At 37.1% G+C, this 18,787-nt stretch overlaps 2 protein-coding genes and 2 non-coding genes across 4 annotated transcripts; 3 read left to right on the top strand and 1 right to left on the bottom strand.

Annotated features, from left to right (window-relative positions):
* The first annotated feature begins 1,031 nt into the window (after positions 1-1,031).
* TCP1 (t-complex 1) lies at positions 1,032-15,579 on the top strand. Its single transcript, XM_015826964.1, has 12 exons — positions 1,032-1,163; positions 3,768-3,853; positions 5,252-5,380; positions 6,982-7,079; positions 8,325-8,435; positions 8,617-8,798; positions 9,755-9,881; positions 10,395-10,570; positions 10,724-10,847; positions 11,137-11,329; positions 11,603-11,766; positions 14,711-15,579. The coding sequence occupies exons 1-12, from the start codon at positions 1,094-1,096 to the stop codon at positions 14,925-14,927; spliced, it is 1,677 nt and encodes a 558-aa protein (XP_015682450.1). The 5' UTR covers positions 1,032-1,093; the 3' UTR covers positions 14,928-15,579.
* On the top strand, positions 3,225-3,360 carry LOC114923419. Its single transcript, XR_003810617.1, has one exon. It is a non-coding gene; the product is annotated as a small nucleolar RNA SNORA29 (small nucleolar RNA).
* Positions 5,679-5,814, top strand: LOC114923418. The gene has a single exon (XR_003810616.1). It is a non-coding gene; the product is annotated as a small nucleolar RNA SNORA29 (small nucleolar RNA).
* Positions 15,526-18,654, bottom strand: ACAT2 (acetyl-CoA acetyltransferase 2; the record flags this gene model as incomplete). The annotated part of the gene is made up of 4 exons (XM_015826962.2): positions 15,526-15,773; positions 17,082-17,192; positions 17,774-17,928; positions 18,360-18,654. Coding segments are annotated over 4 exons (729 nt in total), but the record flags the coding sequence as incomplete, so codon positions are not given.
* Between the last annotated feature and the right edge of the window lie 133 nt (positions 18,655-18,787).

Below are 18,787 nucleotides of genomic sequence, written 5' to 3' on the forward strand. Positions count from 1 at the left end.
CAGAAAAAGCTGGCTCTGTAGTCCTGTATACATCTGTATACGATTGGGAGCGAACAGATTGACTCAGCCTTCCATCCTTCCGAGGTCGGTAAAATGAGGACCCAGATTGTTGTAAACCGCTTAGAGAGGGCTGTAAAGCACTGTGAAACGGTATATAAGTCTGAGTGCTATTGCTAGTCTATACGATCTTACAACTTCTCCAAGAATAACCGTAATTGCAAACATCCAAATATCAGGCTAATAAACGCTTGGGGATCTCTAAGCAACATCTGCAATTGAGTACGTAATGGTTGGGATGCCGCTTTTCCTTTTTTTTTTTTTCCCCCCTATGTAGGTGAGTTTGAGATTCAAAGGAAGCACTTCATTCATATCCGGTGCAACCTCGATGTGGAAAAAGACCACGTGACTGGGTACTTTTAACCTTTTATGTACCGAGCTTCTCTGGGTTCGGTGTTTTAAAAAGCCTTTGCGGAACGGAATCTTAGCCTAGTTCAGGGGTAGGCAACCTCGGCTCTTTTATGGCTCATGGACTTCAACTCCCAGAATTCCTGAGTCAGCTATGCTGACTCAGGAATTCTGGGAGTTGAAGTCCATGAGCCATAAAAGAGCCGAGGTTGCCTACCCCTGGCCTAGTTTGATCAGCTGTTATAAGGAACAAAGACGTCATTGATCATTCTTTTTATGGACCATTCTTTTCATTTGTGCTTCTTTGTTAAACGACGAACCCCGCAAGCGAGCCGCGGCCCTTAATGCCCTCCTTGAAGGAAGCGGTTACTCTAATCCTCGATAGAATCTTCTAGAACACAGTGACCCACCCGTCTGCTCTCATTGGTCGTCCCGCGAAAAAAGGGGTGGGTCGTTTGCGGCCCGATCGCCAATCGTCTTCAAAGACCCAACGGGCCGAGCAGGGGAGTTCGTTGCTTTTATTTCCTACGTCACGCTAGTTTTACGACACTCCCGTGCAGCCGATTCGCGTTGGATTCGTCGATAGGCTTAGGCCCGAGGGGCGGAGCTACCCAGAAGGCCTCGCCTCGCCCGCCGCAATCCCTGCAGGCTCGTGCGCGTTGCCGCCTCGGTCTCTTTGTCCGGGAAAATGGCGCTGGAGGGGCCTTTGGCGGTCTTCGGGGAGCGGGACACCGGCGACAGCGTCCGGGCGCAAAACGGTAACCTTAAAAAAGCTTTTTCCCTCCGGCTTTGAACACCCGCCACGGTCCGAGTCGCCGGAGAGTTAACGGTCACTTCGCCGTTCGTGGCGCGTGGAAACTTGGGCGTGGGCGCGGGCATCGATCGGGGACGGCCATGCTGTTTTGAACTCGTGCTTCCCGAGCGGGATGGAGCCGGCCTGGGTGCGAAGTCGGCCCCGCGGAAGAAAAGCAGCGGTTGCCGACCGGCCGCACGTGTTTTACTATAACCCCAAAGGGGAAGAAGGGTTGCGGCGCCGCCTCTTAGGTTGCGGACGAGGACGAGGAAAAAGGGACCCGCATTAGGAGCTCGGCGGCCCTTGGCTGCCCAGTTCGGGTTGTGCTCCGCGTAGACCTGAGATAACTGCCCGAGACTCTGTCTGCGCTGCAACTGACATACAGTTATCTCCGATTCTCACGTGGGAGAACTTCAGTCCCGCCCCGTATGAATTGGTAGTTTAGTGACCGGGGTTTAGAGCCTGGATCGCTTCCCTTATATTACAGTGTTTCTCAACCTTGACAATTTTAAGGCATGTGGACTTCAACTCCCAGAATTCCACAGCCAGCGATGCTGGCTGTGGAATTCTGGGAGTTGAAGTCCACATGCCTTAAAATTGTCAAGGTTGAGAAACACTGCCTTATAAGTACACTGGCAGTTAAGAAGCAGCGTTGTTAATCCCATCTGGATGCAGAGTCTCTCTCTGGGGAAAAGATAGGTTAGCGGTGGTAAATTGCTATAGGAAACATATATTCTTGGGAGCCGAAACATTTTGATCCTTAACTGTTAGGGTTGCCAGGTGTCCACTATTTGAGTGGACAGTCCACTTTTTTTCACATTATTTCATTTTCATTTCATTTTATTAAATTTATACCCCGCCCTTCTCCCGGAGGACTCAGGGCGCCTTACAGCCAGTTTAAAAACAATAGTACAATACCATACAAAATTTAAAAATGATTAAAAATAAATATTTGAATTGGCCGCTTCTACTAAAATTTTGTTAAAACCAATTAAAATACCCCTAGGCCAGAACTGCCCGCTGAAATAACCAAGTCTTGAGGGCGCGGCGGAAGGAGGGGAGATCCAGAATCACCCGGATTATGTTCACTATTTTTTTTTCCACAAAATAGTGGACATTTTTTTTTATTCAAAAGCTTTATGATGAAATGGTACGTAATCTAAAGCTGTACAGTCTACTTTTTTTTACTACTTAACACCCCCCCCCCCCGCTTGTCCACTATTTTTGGGAAGCAGACCTGGCAACCCTATTTACTGTTACACCATATTTTTTTCAGAATCAGATGTTCCTTTATGTCCTATCAAAATATCTCCCAAAGAATGTTAGTCCTTCTCTTGAAGTTAGAGGTGTTTAAATTAAATGTCTTCGATTTCTGGAAGACATTTCAAAGACATATAGTCCTGTAAAGAGGGGGGTTGCCACAGTTTCTACTTAAATATCTATGTCTCTTGCTTTCTGCTCCTGTAAGAAATATATGCAGAGCAGGCTGTAGTAGAAAATAATTGCATTGGGTTCAGTTTGATTATTAAATCTCAGTATTGTACTGCAATTAAAGTTCGAAAGTTTAGGAAGACAGTAACAAACCACTCTTGTGTTGTTAAGCAAACCATGTTTCTATGTGGTTACCAAGAGCCCAGCTGTACTACAAAACTGCTTTACTGATTGGTAACACCTTAGAGAAGAAAACATAAATGCTGTCTCTTTTACTCTGGATCCTGTGGTGATATGCATTTATGTGCCTCTTGTTTCAGTGTTAAGAGACAATTTAAAAATAGATGTTCATAATCCAAATATATATGAGAGATTTTGTTAAAAAAAGAAATGCTGTTATATTTCAATCTACTAGATCAGGGGTGTCAAACTGCCGGCATTATGCAGAGGCCGCGCCCACCCCAGCACCCACAATGAAAAAAAAGTTGTGATACATCGCAACATGTCACATGACGCAGCAAGTTTGACACCCGTGTACTAGATTGTCATACATTTCTCTTATTAAAATAGTTCCAGAAGAAATTGCTAGGTATTATGTCCCATTGTACTGCCTCTTATTTGCACTACAAAATAAGAGATAATCCTTATGGGATAAATAAATGTCTGTCACAGTCTGATGGAGAAGAATGAATATCAGCTTCTTTCTATATGAAATGGCAGAACAAAGCATTACAAAGACAAGTACAGTATTTTTAAGACTGAATCATGTTGTTCCTTTGTTAGTAGCTGATGCAAAGAACCTGAAGTTAATTATGCACGAAAGTCTTCATAATGGCCTATGTTTTGCTTATAAGCTGAACGACTGGTTCACAAACTATGTATAGCCTGTGTATAAAACTCCTGCTTAGTGTAAGCTACAGCATACAGTCTGTTTTCAAATTCAACTACAAAAGACATTTGTATGTGTAAAATTTATGTTGTTAAACCCTTAGCAAAGTAATTGCCAATTTTGTTGCCCAAAACTATTTGCTATTTTTAAAATATTTAAAAGCATATATTTAGTACTTGAATTGCATGAGTTAAAATTTTAGGAAACAATTCTGTTTATGAAGAAAAAAAATCTGTTTTGTTAAAACAGTTACAGCTGCTGCTTCAATTGCCAATATTGTAAAGAGTTCACTGGGTCCAGTTGGCTTGGATAAAATGCTGGTGGATGACATTGGTGTAAGTAGATCTTCTTTTTTGAAACTACCAGTGGAACATAATTTGTCTTAATTTTAAAAGAAGAAAGCTGAGCAATCATTATATTCAAGGTAGCTAACTAATATGGTGGGAGGATGGATAGGTAGGGTTTTTCTCCACCCCAAGATTCTATTTATGTATTCCTAATCTGGGAAAGAAGAAAACAAATCCTTTACCCCTACCTCTGTGTATGTGTAGTTCTTCACACAGGTGTCAAAAAAGTAGTTTAGAATACTCAGAAATCTTTTGCTCTAGGAATAGCAAAAAAAAATCTTGGTAGCAGTTTTTGGACTGCCTCACTAAGTCAACATTTATTTTTAATTTTGTATTTCTAAAATAAAAAGAACCAGAAATAGAAACAACAAACAAAAACAGGATAAATAGAATGAAATAAAAAAACCTTTGGCCAACTTTTAGCCAAAGATAGCATGATAGCAGTATTCCAGTATTTGAGGGGCTGCCACAAAGAAAAGGGCATCAAACTATTCTCCAAAGCACCAGAGGGCAAGAAAAGAAACAATGGTTGGAAACTGACCAAAGAGAGAAGCAACCTGGAATTAAGGAGAAACTTCTTAACAGTGAGGACGATTAACCAGTGGAACAGCTTGCCTTCAGAAATCGTGGGCGCTCCATCATTGGAGATTTTTAAGAAGAGACTAGACAGTCACTTGTCTGAGATAGTATAGATTCTCCTGCTCAAGCAGGGGGCTGGACTAGAAGACCTCCAAGTTCCCTTCCAGCTTCACTTCTGTTCTATTCTATTCCTTTGCTAAAGGGAAAGAGGGATGCTTCTTTGGCTTCAGTTTGATAGTTTCACACTGATGTTTCCATATCAGGAAAATATTTTCTGTCACTTTGGGTTAGTTATTACAGTCAGCCCAACCCACTTCACGGGTTGTTGGTTATATGGAAAATAGGAAGAGGAAAGAGGATTAAGTATGTTATTTATAACAATAAGGTCGGGATGAAACTAAATATTAATTCTAGACCTTAATAAGGACAATAGCCTATTCTTACACGTTTATTTATTTTAATAAATTTATACAGCCATCCAACTCACATATAGGTGGCTCTGGATAGCTTACAAAATTTTAAAAACCCACCATATAACCCCCACCACCCCCACGGCATCAACAACACAAATGAGCCACTTGATTGGCTCTGTCTCCATTTATAGTCACCAGGCCCATTGACAAAACCATGGTTTTTAGGGTATACATTATGCAAAAAAAGCAGCTATCATTTAGTAGCATCTACAACTGGATTGTTAGATATATGATGGTTAAATAATTAAATACATCACTAATTGAAAGACAATTATTCCGTGATCCCAATCAGTATTAAGCTACATGAATGATTTTTGTGTATTTGGAATATTAGGATGTGACCATTACTAATGATGGTGCAACTATTCTGAAGTTGCTGGAGGTAGAGCATCCTGCTGCAAAAGTACTGTGTGAACTAGCAGAATTGCAAGACAAAGAAGTTGGAGATGGGACTACTTCTGTGGTATGTATGGGCATATTGTATGCTCTCACAATCATGTCAACATTGAAGTAGCATTATTAGTATTTAAAACTTACATTTTATAATGCAAGTATGAGAAAATAACCTGTGCCCCTTTTATTAATGGCAAACACTAACTTATTGTACCAAAACAGGATAATTAGCTCTGGCACTGTCTTCAGTTAAAATACAGTCTCACTTGGATAGGAAGAACTATTATGATGTATCTTCAGAGAAGATACAATTCTAATTCCATTTTCAAGGCTACTTACGTTTCCCTCTAAAAAAATGAAACAAAAACGTTCCCATTTAACTACCATTTATTTCCTCTACAAAATAAATGGCTATGCTTATGGGATAAAGAAATAACTGCCAAAGTCTGAAGGAAAAGACCTAATAATATCTTTTTCCTATATGAAGTGGCAGAACATAGAACAATTTTAATTCTATAAAGGTAGTCCTAAAGCATTTGTTGTGACCATCACAGTGTCCCCTGCAATCGTAATCACGATTTGAGTGCTTGGCAACTGACACACAATTACAATGGTCACAGGGTTCTGGAGTTAGATGATCATCATTTATGATCTTCATTGGTGGCTTCCAACAAGCACAATCAATGGAGAAGTCAGCAGGAGATTGCAAATGGTGACCACAGGACTGTGACAGTGCAACTGCATGGGATTTGCCTAATAACTGCAGCTGGAAATGGTTTTGTAAGTTGGCATGGTCATGCAAATGTGCTTTTATGACCACATAGTGACAATGTCCCTGGTCCCAATTACTATAGTTAACAAAGGGCTACTTTCAGAAAAAGAAAGCATGTATTTGTTTAATTGTGATGTGATCGACATCACAATTGTGACAAATGTGAGCAACGAATAGGCTTTAATTTCTTGTCTATAGCCAGAGCTTTCTTATTAATCTTGCCACCCTGCTAAAAGAAATGCAAAACTGAGGACAAGTAATCATTTTAAACTCTAATGTTGGATTAAATAGTTTGTGGTACAAGAATTTAAAACCAGAAAATGTTCTTAGACTCCTAAAGTAACTCTAGGGTAGTTTTCCCAAGAGAGGTCCCCTTGGGATATTTTTGCAAGTACATGCCAATGTCTTTCACTATTCTGGCTCAGTCTTTTAGTTGCAATCAACAGCATCTAAAACATCAGCTAAAGGCCTGTTTACTTCCTTGTCTTCAATGTGGCAAAATTATTTTCAGATTATTTTTTGTCTTGGCTGGTTCATTCTACATGTTCATTCTGACTTCTGGTTAATTTGTGATTATATTCCATGATCATAGAGAATATGATATACCACTTTCAATGTTGAAAATTTCCAATAATGCTCAAAATGAGATGTTCTGCACAGCTTCAGGCTTAACAGTATTCAAAACAAAAATTTCTATACACCTGTAGCTTGGACCATATGTTAGAGAAAGTTGAATAGCTTTGCCTCTTGAAGCAAATGCAATTTGTAAGTTTTCCAAGAATGTCTCTCATCTGCTGGAGTGAAAGTTTATGTGTTTTTGTTTTCTTTTGTTTTACTGTTTGTATCAAGGGCTTAACTTTTTCACAGAGCAGTTTTAAATTAAGTGTTCTCTTTCATAGGTAATTGTTGCTGCAGAACTTTTGAAAAATGCAGATGAATTGGTGAAACAGAAAATTCATCCGACTTCTGTCATTAGTGGATATCGTCTTGCTTGCAAGTAAGACCTCCTGAAGTACTTCAAATGAGAAATTGTATAAAATTTGCCTGTTAACTTTTACAATTAAGTTTCAAAGTATCACCCAATGCATTTTTTCTTTAATCAATATAGCATTTTTCAAATATTGATGGCCCACATATCATTTTTCAAATATTGATGACCTCTCCTATCAGTCATGAGGAACAGATAGAGAGCCCTTTCACTGAGAGTATTGTGGTGGAGTGCTGTTATCTGCCCCCAAAAACAAACAACTGGAAAGGTAGTTTTGGACCTAGATACAAGCAGGTGTTTATGAGTGAGCAAGTAAAAGATGAAGCTTTGTCAGTATAGATCAGGGGTCTTCAGACTTGGCCCTTTTGTGACTTGACTTCAACTCCCAGAATTCCTCAGCCATGCACGCTGGCTGAGGAATTCTGAGAGTTGAAGTCCACAAGCCATAAAAGGGCCAGGTTTGAAGACCCCTGGTATAGATTTTCCCCTTCAATGGAAAGAAAGGATTGTTGTTACTGTCATGATTTGTTAGAACTCTTGAGATTTGTTAGAACTCTTTGTGCTACCTATACCCCAGTTGTGATTCAGTAAAGCATAAGGGCTTGGGGGCAAGATAGCCAACAATGGTCTATTGACAGGAAACAATTTTTATACTGTCCCCATTTTATCCTTTGGTTTTTGACCAAACAAATATTTGTCTTTATATAACTATAACTCTACCCCACAGTATTTTGGTCCTGGTTTTTAACTTACTTAATTTTGGTTCAATTTATATTTAACGTTTTAGTATTTTATCTCAATCTTGTCAGGGCTTTGGCTAGAATATAGAATTGAATTATAATATTGTCCATTAAACTTTTAAATTTCGAAGCTTACATGTTTAATGATTAAGAGCAATACAGATATGATATGCTGTGTTTAAAAATTTAGATTTTTAAATGTTTAGAAAGCATGGAAATAAATGCAGGGCCATTGAAAATGTAAATTTGAGATATTTTATTTTTCTAATCTGTACACAACTTAATGTTCAGGGAACGGAACATTCTGGTTCTCTTTTCTTCTGGAAAATTCCAGAAGTAAACAGTAGGTCTACTCACCAGAATGGCCAGAACAGTAGAGTCTGGAAGAAAATACAATGTCTGATGTTCCCTGAAGTAGCAAGTTTTGCACACTCCTATTTATATGTACTTTAATCAACATTCAGTTTAAATTCTGATGATTCTATGAAAATACTGGGTTTCTTTTCCCCAACAGGGAGGCAGTTCGTTACATCAATGAAAATTTGGTTATTAACTCAGATGAGCTGGGCAAAGACTGTCTTATTAATGCAGCAAAAACATCAATGTCATCCAAAATCATAGGAGTGTATCCTTTCACAGAGTAAATTAGGAACTGGTATTGTGTAGAAATCAGATACTGACTGAAGGTTCTAATTTCTGAAGAAAAATGACATTTTTATTAGCATTTGTAATTCTCAGTGTTGTGAGCCATAAAGGATTTACATTTCATGTATTAGCCTACATTAACCTTAACAGTGTTCTTGTAGTGACAGTGACTTCTTTGCCAACATTGTAGTAGATGCTGTACTTGCAGTAAAATACACAGATCAAAAGGGACAACCACATTATCCTATCAGCTCTATCAACGTTTTGAAGGCACATGGTCGCAGTCAGAAAGAGAGTATTCTTGTAAATGGCTATGCATTAAACTGTGTTGTGGGATCCCAAGGTAAGATCAGTTCCTCCCATAAAATAGTAAATGGATGTAATTTTAAAAGTTATTGCAATTTTATATCTGTATATAAACAATTTTTTGGAAATGGTCTTTTTGACTGATAAGTCAGCTAGAAGAAATAGTACGTATAACAACATAGAGGTTGGAATTATTTTACACATTTGTAATGTAGTTGAGGCAAGTATCTTCAGATTGAGTTTCCTTCCCCTTTGCTTGAATGGAGATGACTTTCCTAAATTAGGTCTCTATTTTCCCTATCAGGGTAAGGTATGAAGCTTTAATTAGGTATAAGTTGAGTTCCATTATATCACTCAGTTTATCTTTAACTTAACTCAGTTTAACATTATATTACTCAGTTTAACTTTTCCCTCCTAAATTACCTGAAAAGATTAGGGTAGAAAGTGATATTTAAAAGACAGAGAAAGGTGATAATATTCAGAATGGAACACAAATTCTTGGTTATAAATGTACTCTTCCTCAAAAGATGTGGGGGAAGTTTTTGTCTCCAGAAGAAAAATAATTGTTTTTATACATCTCTTTGGAAAGAGAATTTTTTGTAAATTGACATAAGAATATTGATGATTGTGCAAGATTAATATTAAAGAGGGTGGTTTGACGATCTCTCAGAAAGTTAACTTTTCATTTTGGTAGTAATCAAGGGGAAGTACAATGCATTTGATATATGCAATGGTATGACTTCAAAAACTTGGGAGCTTTGGTGAATTTCAAATATTTTAAGATGGATTATTTAGTTTGGCCTCATTGTTTATAATGGAGTGGGACCTCTTTCCCATTTGTGAAAGTATATACTGTTAGTTTTATACTTATTAAAGTCAATAGGAGAAGCAAACCAAGGGATGCTTATGAAAGAAAAGGTATCACTCTGTTTTAAATGCATTATATGGAATCTTTTATATGGAATTTTAAGAGCATTTCCCTTTTTCTTTTAGGTATGCCTAAGAGAATAGTTAACGCCAAAATTGCATGCCTTGATTTCAGCCTACAGAAAACTAAAATGAAGCTCGGTGTTCAGGTGGTAATCACAGACCCAGAAAAACTGGATCAGATTAGACAGAGGTATTATATAAAGAGCTTTTTTTTTTAACTAAAATGAGGCAAATGGGTAGTTTTGAAATAGGAAATATAAACAAATAAATCTGTACATTTCCATCATTTGTCCCACACGTCTTAAAGAGAATGGCATCTTAAATACAAATTTTGACAAGGAATATAACAGTATTCTGTCAAATATCATTGTTCTTTCTATATCCAATAGCTACATTAATCTATAATTTGCAAGATCTGGTTAAGTTCTTTCCTGTTTGCCTGATAAATGCATTTTTAAAAGTTAGTAATGTCTCTTTTTTTGTTTACTGGTAGTATCCTGAAGTGTTTTCCTTTAATTAGTCTTGGAAATTAACTCAGTGATCCAGTGTAACAATGGACAGATTTCATCTACATTGAATTTTGAGGAACGCATGATTAAAGGATTATTGTGACACACTTTCCAACTATTAATTAAAAACTTTTGTGATTCTCTTGAATTTAAGTTTATAGTTCTGTTTACTCAATGTGCACTTTCTTATGCAGAGAGGCTGACATCACTAAAGAAAAAATTCAGAAGATCTTGGCTACAGGAGCAAATGTTATTTTGACCACTGGGGGCATTGATGATATGTGTCTGAAGTACTTCGTGGATGCTGGTGCTATGGCAGTACGCAGAGTTCTGAAAAGAGACCTTAAACGCATTGCTAAGGCTTCTGGAGGTAATTACAGACATCTGTAAATATAATCACGTTTGTCTTGTCAATACAGAGCTTAATTATGTAGATGATTGCTATTGTTAATATTCCTTCTGACGAGTAGATATAGATATATAAAATTGTGATGATTTATCAAATCTTTTTACTTTGTATTAGCCACTGCTTGTTCTAATCTGGCAAATCTGGAAGGTGAAGAAACTTTTGAAGCATCAATGCTGGGACAAGCAGAAGAGGTGGTTCAAGAACGAATTTGTGATGATGAATTGATTTTAATTAAAAAGTAAGAAAATACCTACCTTATATAATTTGTGATGGATGCATTTTGTTGTAACCTTTGAAAGTATTTCCCATTTAATTGCTGCCATGCTATTTTCAAATTGTATGAGCAGTTATACGCGTGGGATAAATTACTTTAAGTCCCCCTATAAATGTTGAGACAGTAAATGTCTTGACTTTGTTGATGAACTTGGACACACAGAATTCTAGCATTTCCCTACCCTCAGGGTTAGAGATTTATAGTTTGATCATTATTTCACAAGGAAAAAAAAATCTCTCTCTTTCTGAAACAGTACTAAGGCACGGACTTCAGCTGCCATTATATTACGAGGAGCAAATGACTTCATGTGTGATGAAATGGAGAGGTCTTTGCATGATGCTCTTTGTGTGGTCAAAAGAATACTAGAGTCAAAGTCGGTTGTACCGGGAGGTGGTGCAGTTGAAGCAGCACTTTCTATTTATCTAGAAAATTATGCAACTAGCATGGTAAGTGTTTAGTTAACTAAAGTTTAAATTATGTTTTTCTTAGGAAATCAGACTTATATTAACATTCAGTGCTATCTGTATATGAAAAGGACTGGCGGGAGCTATTTAACAAGTCCTATTTCCTGCTTGGTGCAGATCATATTAAAGCTTTATCCTTGGTGGCTATCCAGTCTTCATTTTAGCACATCCAGCAAGTGTAGCTTCATTGTCGCTCTCCATTGTTTTATCATATATTAACATCAATATTAATAGATTTTTTCTTGTTTCAATTAGGGATCACGGGAGCAGCTTGCTATAGCAGAATTTGCAAGATCTCTTCTAGTTATTCCAAATACATTAGCAGTTAATGCTGCTCAAGATGCTATAGACCTTGTTGCAAAGCTCAGAGCATTTCACAATGAAGCTCAAGTGAATCCAGATCGCAAAAATTTGAAGTGGTAAGTGTGCACAGAATTGATGGCAATGTCAGAATATTGGTTTGCTTTATGCATTTTTGCTTAATCTTGTTGAATGAATCAGAACTGGGCATTAACATTCAGCATCCTAAGCCAAAATGATGCCTAGTTTTAAGATGCTTGCATTCAGAATGTGTTTAAATTAAGTGGCCCTGTATAGGTGACTTATCACTTTATTAGAAAAAATGGGAGTGTTGTATATATTTTGGGTGTGCAAAACCTAGATTTTCAGATGCGGAGTGTTCTTGATCATTCCAGAATGTTCTAGTTTCTTTCTGGATAACATTTGTCTAATTCAGTGCACGGGCTGGCAGTTTCCCAGAAGTTATCCCCCAAACTGGATAACTTCTGGTTTCTTATGTTGTGGAACAAACTTTCCCTTGGGACTTCACAAAGTTTTCAATTTTGTAGGAATAACTCATGAAAAACAGATAAAACCTTAGCAGAATTGGCATGACCTGACCAGAAATTGCCATTGTTATTACAAATATATTTTGTTTAAAAAAATGCTAGATTTTACGTATTCTTAGTATATATTACAGCTCCTACTGTCGAACATTCTGGTACCTGAGGTAAGATCTGCTTCCACCTTTCTGGCTTTCCGGAATTGCCTAAAAACATGGTTTTGCCAGATGACTTGGGGTCCCAATGGGGCTGCTCTTCACTGGAGGTGGTTTACAGTGTAAAAGACTTCACCCCCATGTTGTCCATCCCCTTGGTTTAAATCTTTTTAATTTTAACTGTTTATATATATATATATATATATATATATATATATATATATATATATATATATATATNTCTGACGAGTAGATATAGATATATAAAATTGTGATGATTTATCAAATCTTTTTACTTTGTATTAGCCACTGCTTGTTCTAATCTGGCAAATCTGGAAGGTGAAGAAACTTTTGAAGCATCAATGCTGGGACAAGCAGAAGAGGTGGTTCAAGAACGAATTTGTGATGATGAATTGATTTTAATTAAAAAGTAAGAAAATGCCTACCTTATATAATTTGTGATGGATGCATTTTGTTGTAACCTTTGAAAGTATTTCCCATTTAATTGCTGCCATGCTATTTTCAAATTGTATGAGCAGTTATACGCGTGGGATAAATTACTTTAAGTCCCCCTATAAATGTTGAGACAGTAAATGTCTTGACTTTGTTGATGAACTTGGACACACAGAATTCTAGCATTTCCCTACCCTCAGGGTTAGAGATTTATAGTTTGATAATTATTTCACAAGGAAAAAAAATTCTCTCTCTTTCTGAAACAGTACTAAGGCACGGACTTCAGCTGCCATTATATTACGAGGAGCAAATGACTTCATGTGTGATGAAATGGAGAGGTCTTTGCATGATGCTCTTTGTGTGGTCAAAAGAATACTAGAGTCAAAGTCGGTTGTACCGGGAGGTGGTGCAGTTGAAGCAGCACTTTCTATTTATCTAGAAAATTATGCAACTAGCATGGTAAGTGTTTAGTTAACTAAAGTTTAAATTATGTTTTTCTTAGGAAATCAGACTTATATTAACATTCAGTGCTATCTGTATATGAAAAGGACTGGCGGAGCTATTTAACAAGTCCTATTTCCTGCTTGCTGCAGATCATATTAAAGCTTTATCCTTGGTGGCTATCCAGTCTTCATTTTAGCACATCCAACAAGTGTAGCTTCATTGTCGCTCTCCGTTATTTTATTATATATTAATAGTTTTTTTCTTGTTTCAATTAGGGATCACGGGAGCAGCTTGCTATAGCAGAATTTGCAAGATCTCTTCTAGTTATTCCAAATACATTAGCAGTTAATGCTGCTCAAGATGCTATAGACCTTGTTGCAAAGCTCAGAGCATTTCACAATGAAGCTCAAGTAAATCCAGATCGCAAAAATTTGAAGTGGTAAGTGTGCACAGAATTGATGGCAATGTCAGAATATTGATTTGCTTTATGCATTTTTGCTTAATCTTGTTGAATGAGTCAGAATTGGGCATTAACATTCAGCATCCTAAGCCAAAATGATGCCTAGTTTTAAGATGCTTGCATACAGAATGTGTTTAAATTAAGTGGCCCTGTATAGGTGACTTATCACTTTATTAGAAAAAATGGGAGTGTTATATATATTTTGGGTATGCAAAACCTAGATTTTCAGATGCGGAGTGTTCTTGATCATTCCAGAATGTTCTAGTTTCTTTCTGGATAACATTTGTCTAATTCAGTGCATGGGCTGGCAATTTCCCAGAAGTTATCCCCCAAACTGGATAACTTCTGGTTTCTTATGTTGTGGAACAAACTTTCCCTTGGGACTTCACAAAGTTTTCAATTTTGTAGGAATAACTCACGAAAAACAGATAAAACCTTAGCAGAATTGGCATGACCTGACCAGAAATTGCCAGTTATTACAAATACATTTTGTTTAAAAAAAATTCTAGATTTTACGTATTCTTAGTATATATTACAGCTCCTACTGTCGAACATTCTGGTACCTGAGGTAAGATCTGCTTCCACCTTTCTGGCTTTCCGGAATTGCCTAAAAGCATGGTTTTGCCAGATGACTTGGGGCCCCAATGGGGCTGCTCTTCACTGGAAGTGGTTTACAGTGTAAAAGACTTCACCCCCATGTTGTCCATCCCCTTGGTTTAAATCTTTTTAATTTTAACTGTTTTTATATTTAATTTTTTTTTACCATTTTGTAAGCCTCCCAGAATTGCTTTATCAGTGAGATGGGCAGCATATAAATTTAAGCAATAAAAATAAATATATGATAAAATAGTTGGGTTTTGCAGAGGGAACTACTAGGTACTATTTGACTTCTGTTGCATTTGATGTTGGAAAGTTGATTTCTTGCTTCAGGTTTAGGGTTTGAGAATACCAAAGACATTTGAAATGTACATTCCTATTTAAAAGAGTATTTCTTTCTTCTTTTTTGAAGGATCGGTCTTGATTTAATCAATGGGAAACCACGTGACAACAAACAAGCCGGTGTATATGAGCCTACTATAGTCAAAATAAAGAGCTTAAAGTTTGCAACGGAAGCAGCAATTACTATTCTTCGAATTGATGATCTTATTAAGTTGCACCCTGAAAGTAAAGGTGACAAAGGAGGCTGCTATGAAGATGCAGTTCAATCTGGAGCCATTGAAAACTAAATGAATTTTTATTTGCCTATTCCTGTGAAATGCTCTCAAGTCTGTAGTAACTAGTTTGTTGATGAAAGCAAGCTGTCAAGACTTCTGCATAACTAGAAAATAAATGAAATATGGCCATATTTTGTATTTGCATCAGTATTATAACGCAGAATGTAAAGGGGAGGCGGTTGGAGAAAACTTGAAGGCTTCAGCAATAAGCTACCACTAACAAAGTCAAATTACAGCCACACACTTAGCTTTTGGTGCGTTTCTTGTTAAGTATTTTGCTACAGAGAATAATGAAGCAGAATACAAAAACCCTCCCTTGTGTACATACAAACTGATCGTAGCTTTATGCTGGTATTGCAGAAGGGGGGGAAAGTTGTAATGGCTGTTTTTCTCAAAGGCAGGATGAAGTTATCTGCAGGTGTTAATATTAGGCTGGGTGCGAATGGTATTTATTGGCTGCCTTCTGCTTTTAAAAGATTCAGTGGATCCCTTGTCTTCATGAGAAATCTGAGGCAAGAAAGAGTCCAAGTAGTTAGCCGCAGAAAGTTCTATTTAAACTGACAGTAGGATGCTTGGATCTTGCCTAGTATCAAGAAATAGGTACAGTATTGCCTAATATTGTTTCTTTATTACTTACTAATAAAGGTGAGTCATGTTACAAATTAGTACAAAATCAAAGAAAAGTTTCCTTTATCTTTCTACACACATAGCTATGCCCATTCCTCCTCCTATACATAAAGCCGCAACTCCTCGTTTTCCACCTGTTCGTTCTAGTGAGTGCAGAAGTGTAACAAGGATTCGACACCCAGATGCTCCAAGAGGGTGGCCAAGAGCAACAGCCCCACCTTCAATGTTAATCTGTCAAAATAAATAAAACAAACAAATAATACATCAGAAGTATTTGTTAAATCAAATGTAGAAATCTTCCTTTCCTATTTTCGAACCTAATGTTTAGACCAAGAATTGGAAACCTCTGACAATAGATTTTATAGTGAAGTGGGCAAGATTCATTTTCACATTGAGATTAGACGAAAGTGTGTCTCTGATTGAGCCATTACTTACACAACACACTTGCCTGATTCTACTTCAAACATGCCTTTAAATTTTCTTAGCATTTTTTAAGCAAGCACCTGCTGTTTGGCTATTCAGTTTTTATCCCCAGCCACCAAATCTATGGAAGGAACATTCTGCTTGGACCTCCAACTTTACTGCTCCCCTACGAAGTACTGGAGCTAGCATAAAATGGTGATCATAACTTCTCGCAGTTCTAGGTTAATCAGTCATGTCTGAATGATGAGGGGCCCAAAATGATCAGAATATATATTCCTGCAGTGCAATAATACTGTTCAGTTGCAGAATCTGCTAATGCACTTGAAGTAAATGGACCACCAGAGAACCTCCAGAGAAAGATGAATACTATTTCATGAAATAAACTTGCTGGTTAATAGATTTTACTGTCAGAAAAATCACTCTTGATATCCAGCCCGAATATTAACCTGGGCTTACAACTCACTGATTCTGATCCCAGCCCTTGGGGAAATGGAGAACCAAGACAGTCCTTTAAAGATTCTTTCCATACATCCCTTCAGTCTTCTACAGCCTAAATATATCCAATTCCTTCAATCGTTCCACGTAGAACTTGTGTTCTCTGAACTTCCTTTAATTTTTTGATGTCCTTTTTGGACTACAACGCCTAAATATATTCCTTGTGGACAGCTACTAGAAATGCACAACTCAACGTAAGTTTTGTTTCCAAAGGAAAATGAAATTTTATTTGAATACTAGCATCACTGAGTGCCAAGTTATATCTTATGTTCAATATGTCTGCATTTAAAAAACATTTTTTTTAAAAAGTGAACATAAGATTTAGAGAGATTATGGATCACTGCAGAGAGAAAGATAAGCTCTTAATCACTGAAGTACTAATTTGCACTGGAATTCCCCATCTATATAGTTTGTCAATTTTCCTCAAATTGATATCCTGCAAAGTATTTCAGATGACAAACTACTTTGAATCAGTTACCCTTCCCATCCCATCTAGCAAATATTTCAGGTTTGCATCAAACAAAATATATTTCCGTGCCCTATTCATCTGGAGCAGAATATGCATTCCAGGCTATAAACAGATTTGCAGTAATTGTGCTTTTATGGCAATGTTGAACATACCTTTTCTGGTTTCAATTTTAGTTCTTTTGTTATTGCTACACCTACGGCAGCAAAAGCTTCATTAATTTCATACAGATCCACTTGATCCAATGTCCAACCAGCTTTTTCAACCTACAAAAGATCAACAAGCTTGTTCAATTAACATGGCTAAAAATCATGGCTGAATTCTGTTAGAAAATTAGTTCTATCCCCCCCAAAATATAATTATTTGTAATAAAAAGATAAATAATGCTCTGATTACAAATACAGTGTTTGTTTTTAATAAAAAAATTGATGCTCAAATCAGTATTTAAGATATGATACTGAAATAAACTAATCTCTAAGCACGCATACGGGATAGGCCCACAAATGCATGATGCTGGAATCATCCCCTCCTATAGTTATGGAAAAATGCTTAATTCAATTAACTCTTGAGTGTTCAATCTTCACTAATGACCTATGCACTTGTTTTCTTTCCACAAAAGTGTATGCACATATGCAAGTGCATACATACAGTTTAATATCCAGAAAGAAAAATACCTGGAAAAATTCAGTAACAGAGTTAATGAAACATTTATTAGCAAAGCTACCATAATTCATTAGGATTGGGACAGGTTATACATATTATGATATGAATATACTAGGCTTAAAAAAACAGTTTAATTTTCAGAATTAACACTAATTCAGTGGAATGGACCCTCTTCCCTACTTACAGCTTTTCTTATGGCCGTGATGGGTGCTATTCCCATAACTGAAGGATCAACACCAACTTGAGCCGAAGACACGATCCATGCCAAAGGAGTGAGATTTCGTTTAACCGCTTCTGATTTTTTCATAAGAATTACAGCAGCAGCACCATCGTTTATACCTGAAGAGAAAAACAACTAAACCTAGCTTTAAAGTATCTAACAAAGCTTGATACCTCCAGATATATCAGTTTTGCCCAGCTTTATCTTCATGGATATTTCCATCATAAAGCAGTAATTTCCAGTGGAAACTTTTAGATTTGGCCAGGATGAGGCATGAGAGGAAAAGAAAATTTTCCCGGAAAATATCTACTCCTTTAAGCTAACATTGCTTATCTCTGAAACATTTTTCGGTTAGATACAGTATATAGCTTTTTAAAAAGTGGAAAGTTCATATTTAATAGGAGGGTATGTAGGCAATACCAGCATCAAAACCTTTCCAGTTATAGTTAATGATCCTTCCTTCCTTCCTTCCTTCCTTCCTTCCTTCCTGATTGCTAAAACCGGAACAAATGATTTTATGGCTTATCTTTACATTGCTCAACAAACCAACCTGAGGCATTTGCTGCAGTCACAGTTCCTGTCCCATCGGTTATAAAGCAAGGTTTCAACTTTGCCACTGTTTCTATGTTGCACCCATGGCGAGGATGTTCATCTGCTTTAACTTCCGTGGGACCTGCCAAAAACAAGTATTTCAGCAGCAGCCATTTTATACTTGGTGCAAAAAAGGAAAAAAAGTGCCATTTTCCTAATAGAAATTCTACTTCTCGTGCTTTTTTCAAAGATATGCACTGCCCTTGCCGATGGTGTTTAACATCTGATAAACTGTCAGGATGCACAAGGATGTGTCAAACATATGTTGGAAATATAATCAGCCCGAAGGTACATTTTTATCATCTTTGGTAGAAATGTAAAAAGGCAGAGCAATACTGGAATCCACAACTGAAACCAGAGATTTTTCTTTTAGGCTTGATAGATAAA

This window comes from Protobothrops mucrosquamatus, unplaced genomic scaffold, assembly GCF_001527695.2.
Source record: "Protobothrops mucrosquamatus isolate PMUCROS unplaced genomic scaffold, P.Mucros_1.0 scaffold3409, whole genome shotgun sequence".
Taxonomy (NCBI): Eukaryota; Metazoa; Chordata; class Lepidosauria; order Squamata; family Viperidae; genus Protobothrops; species Protobothrops mucrosquamatus.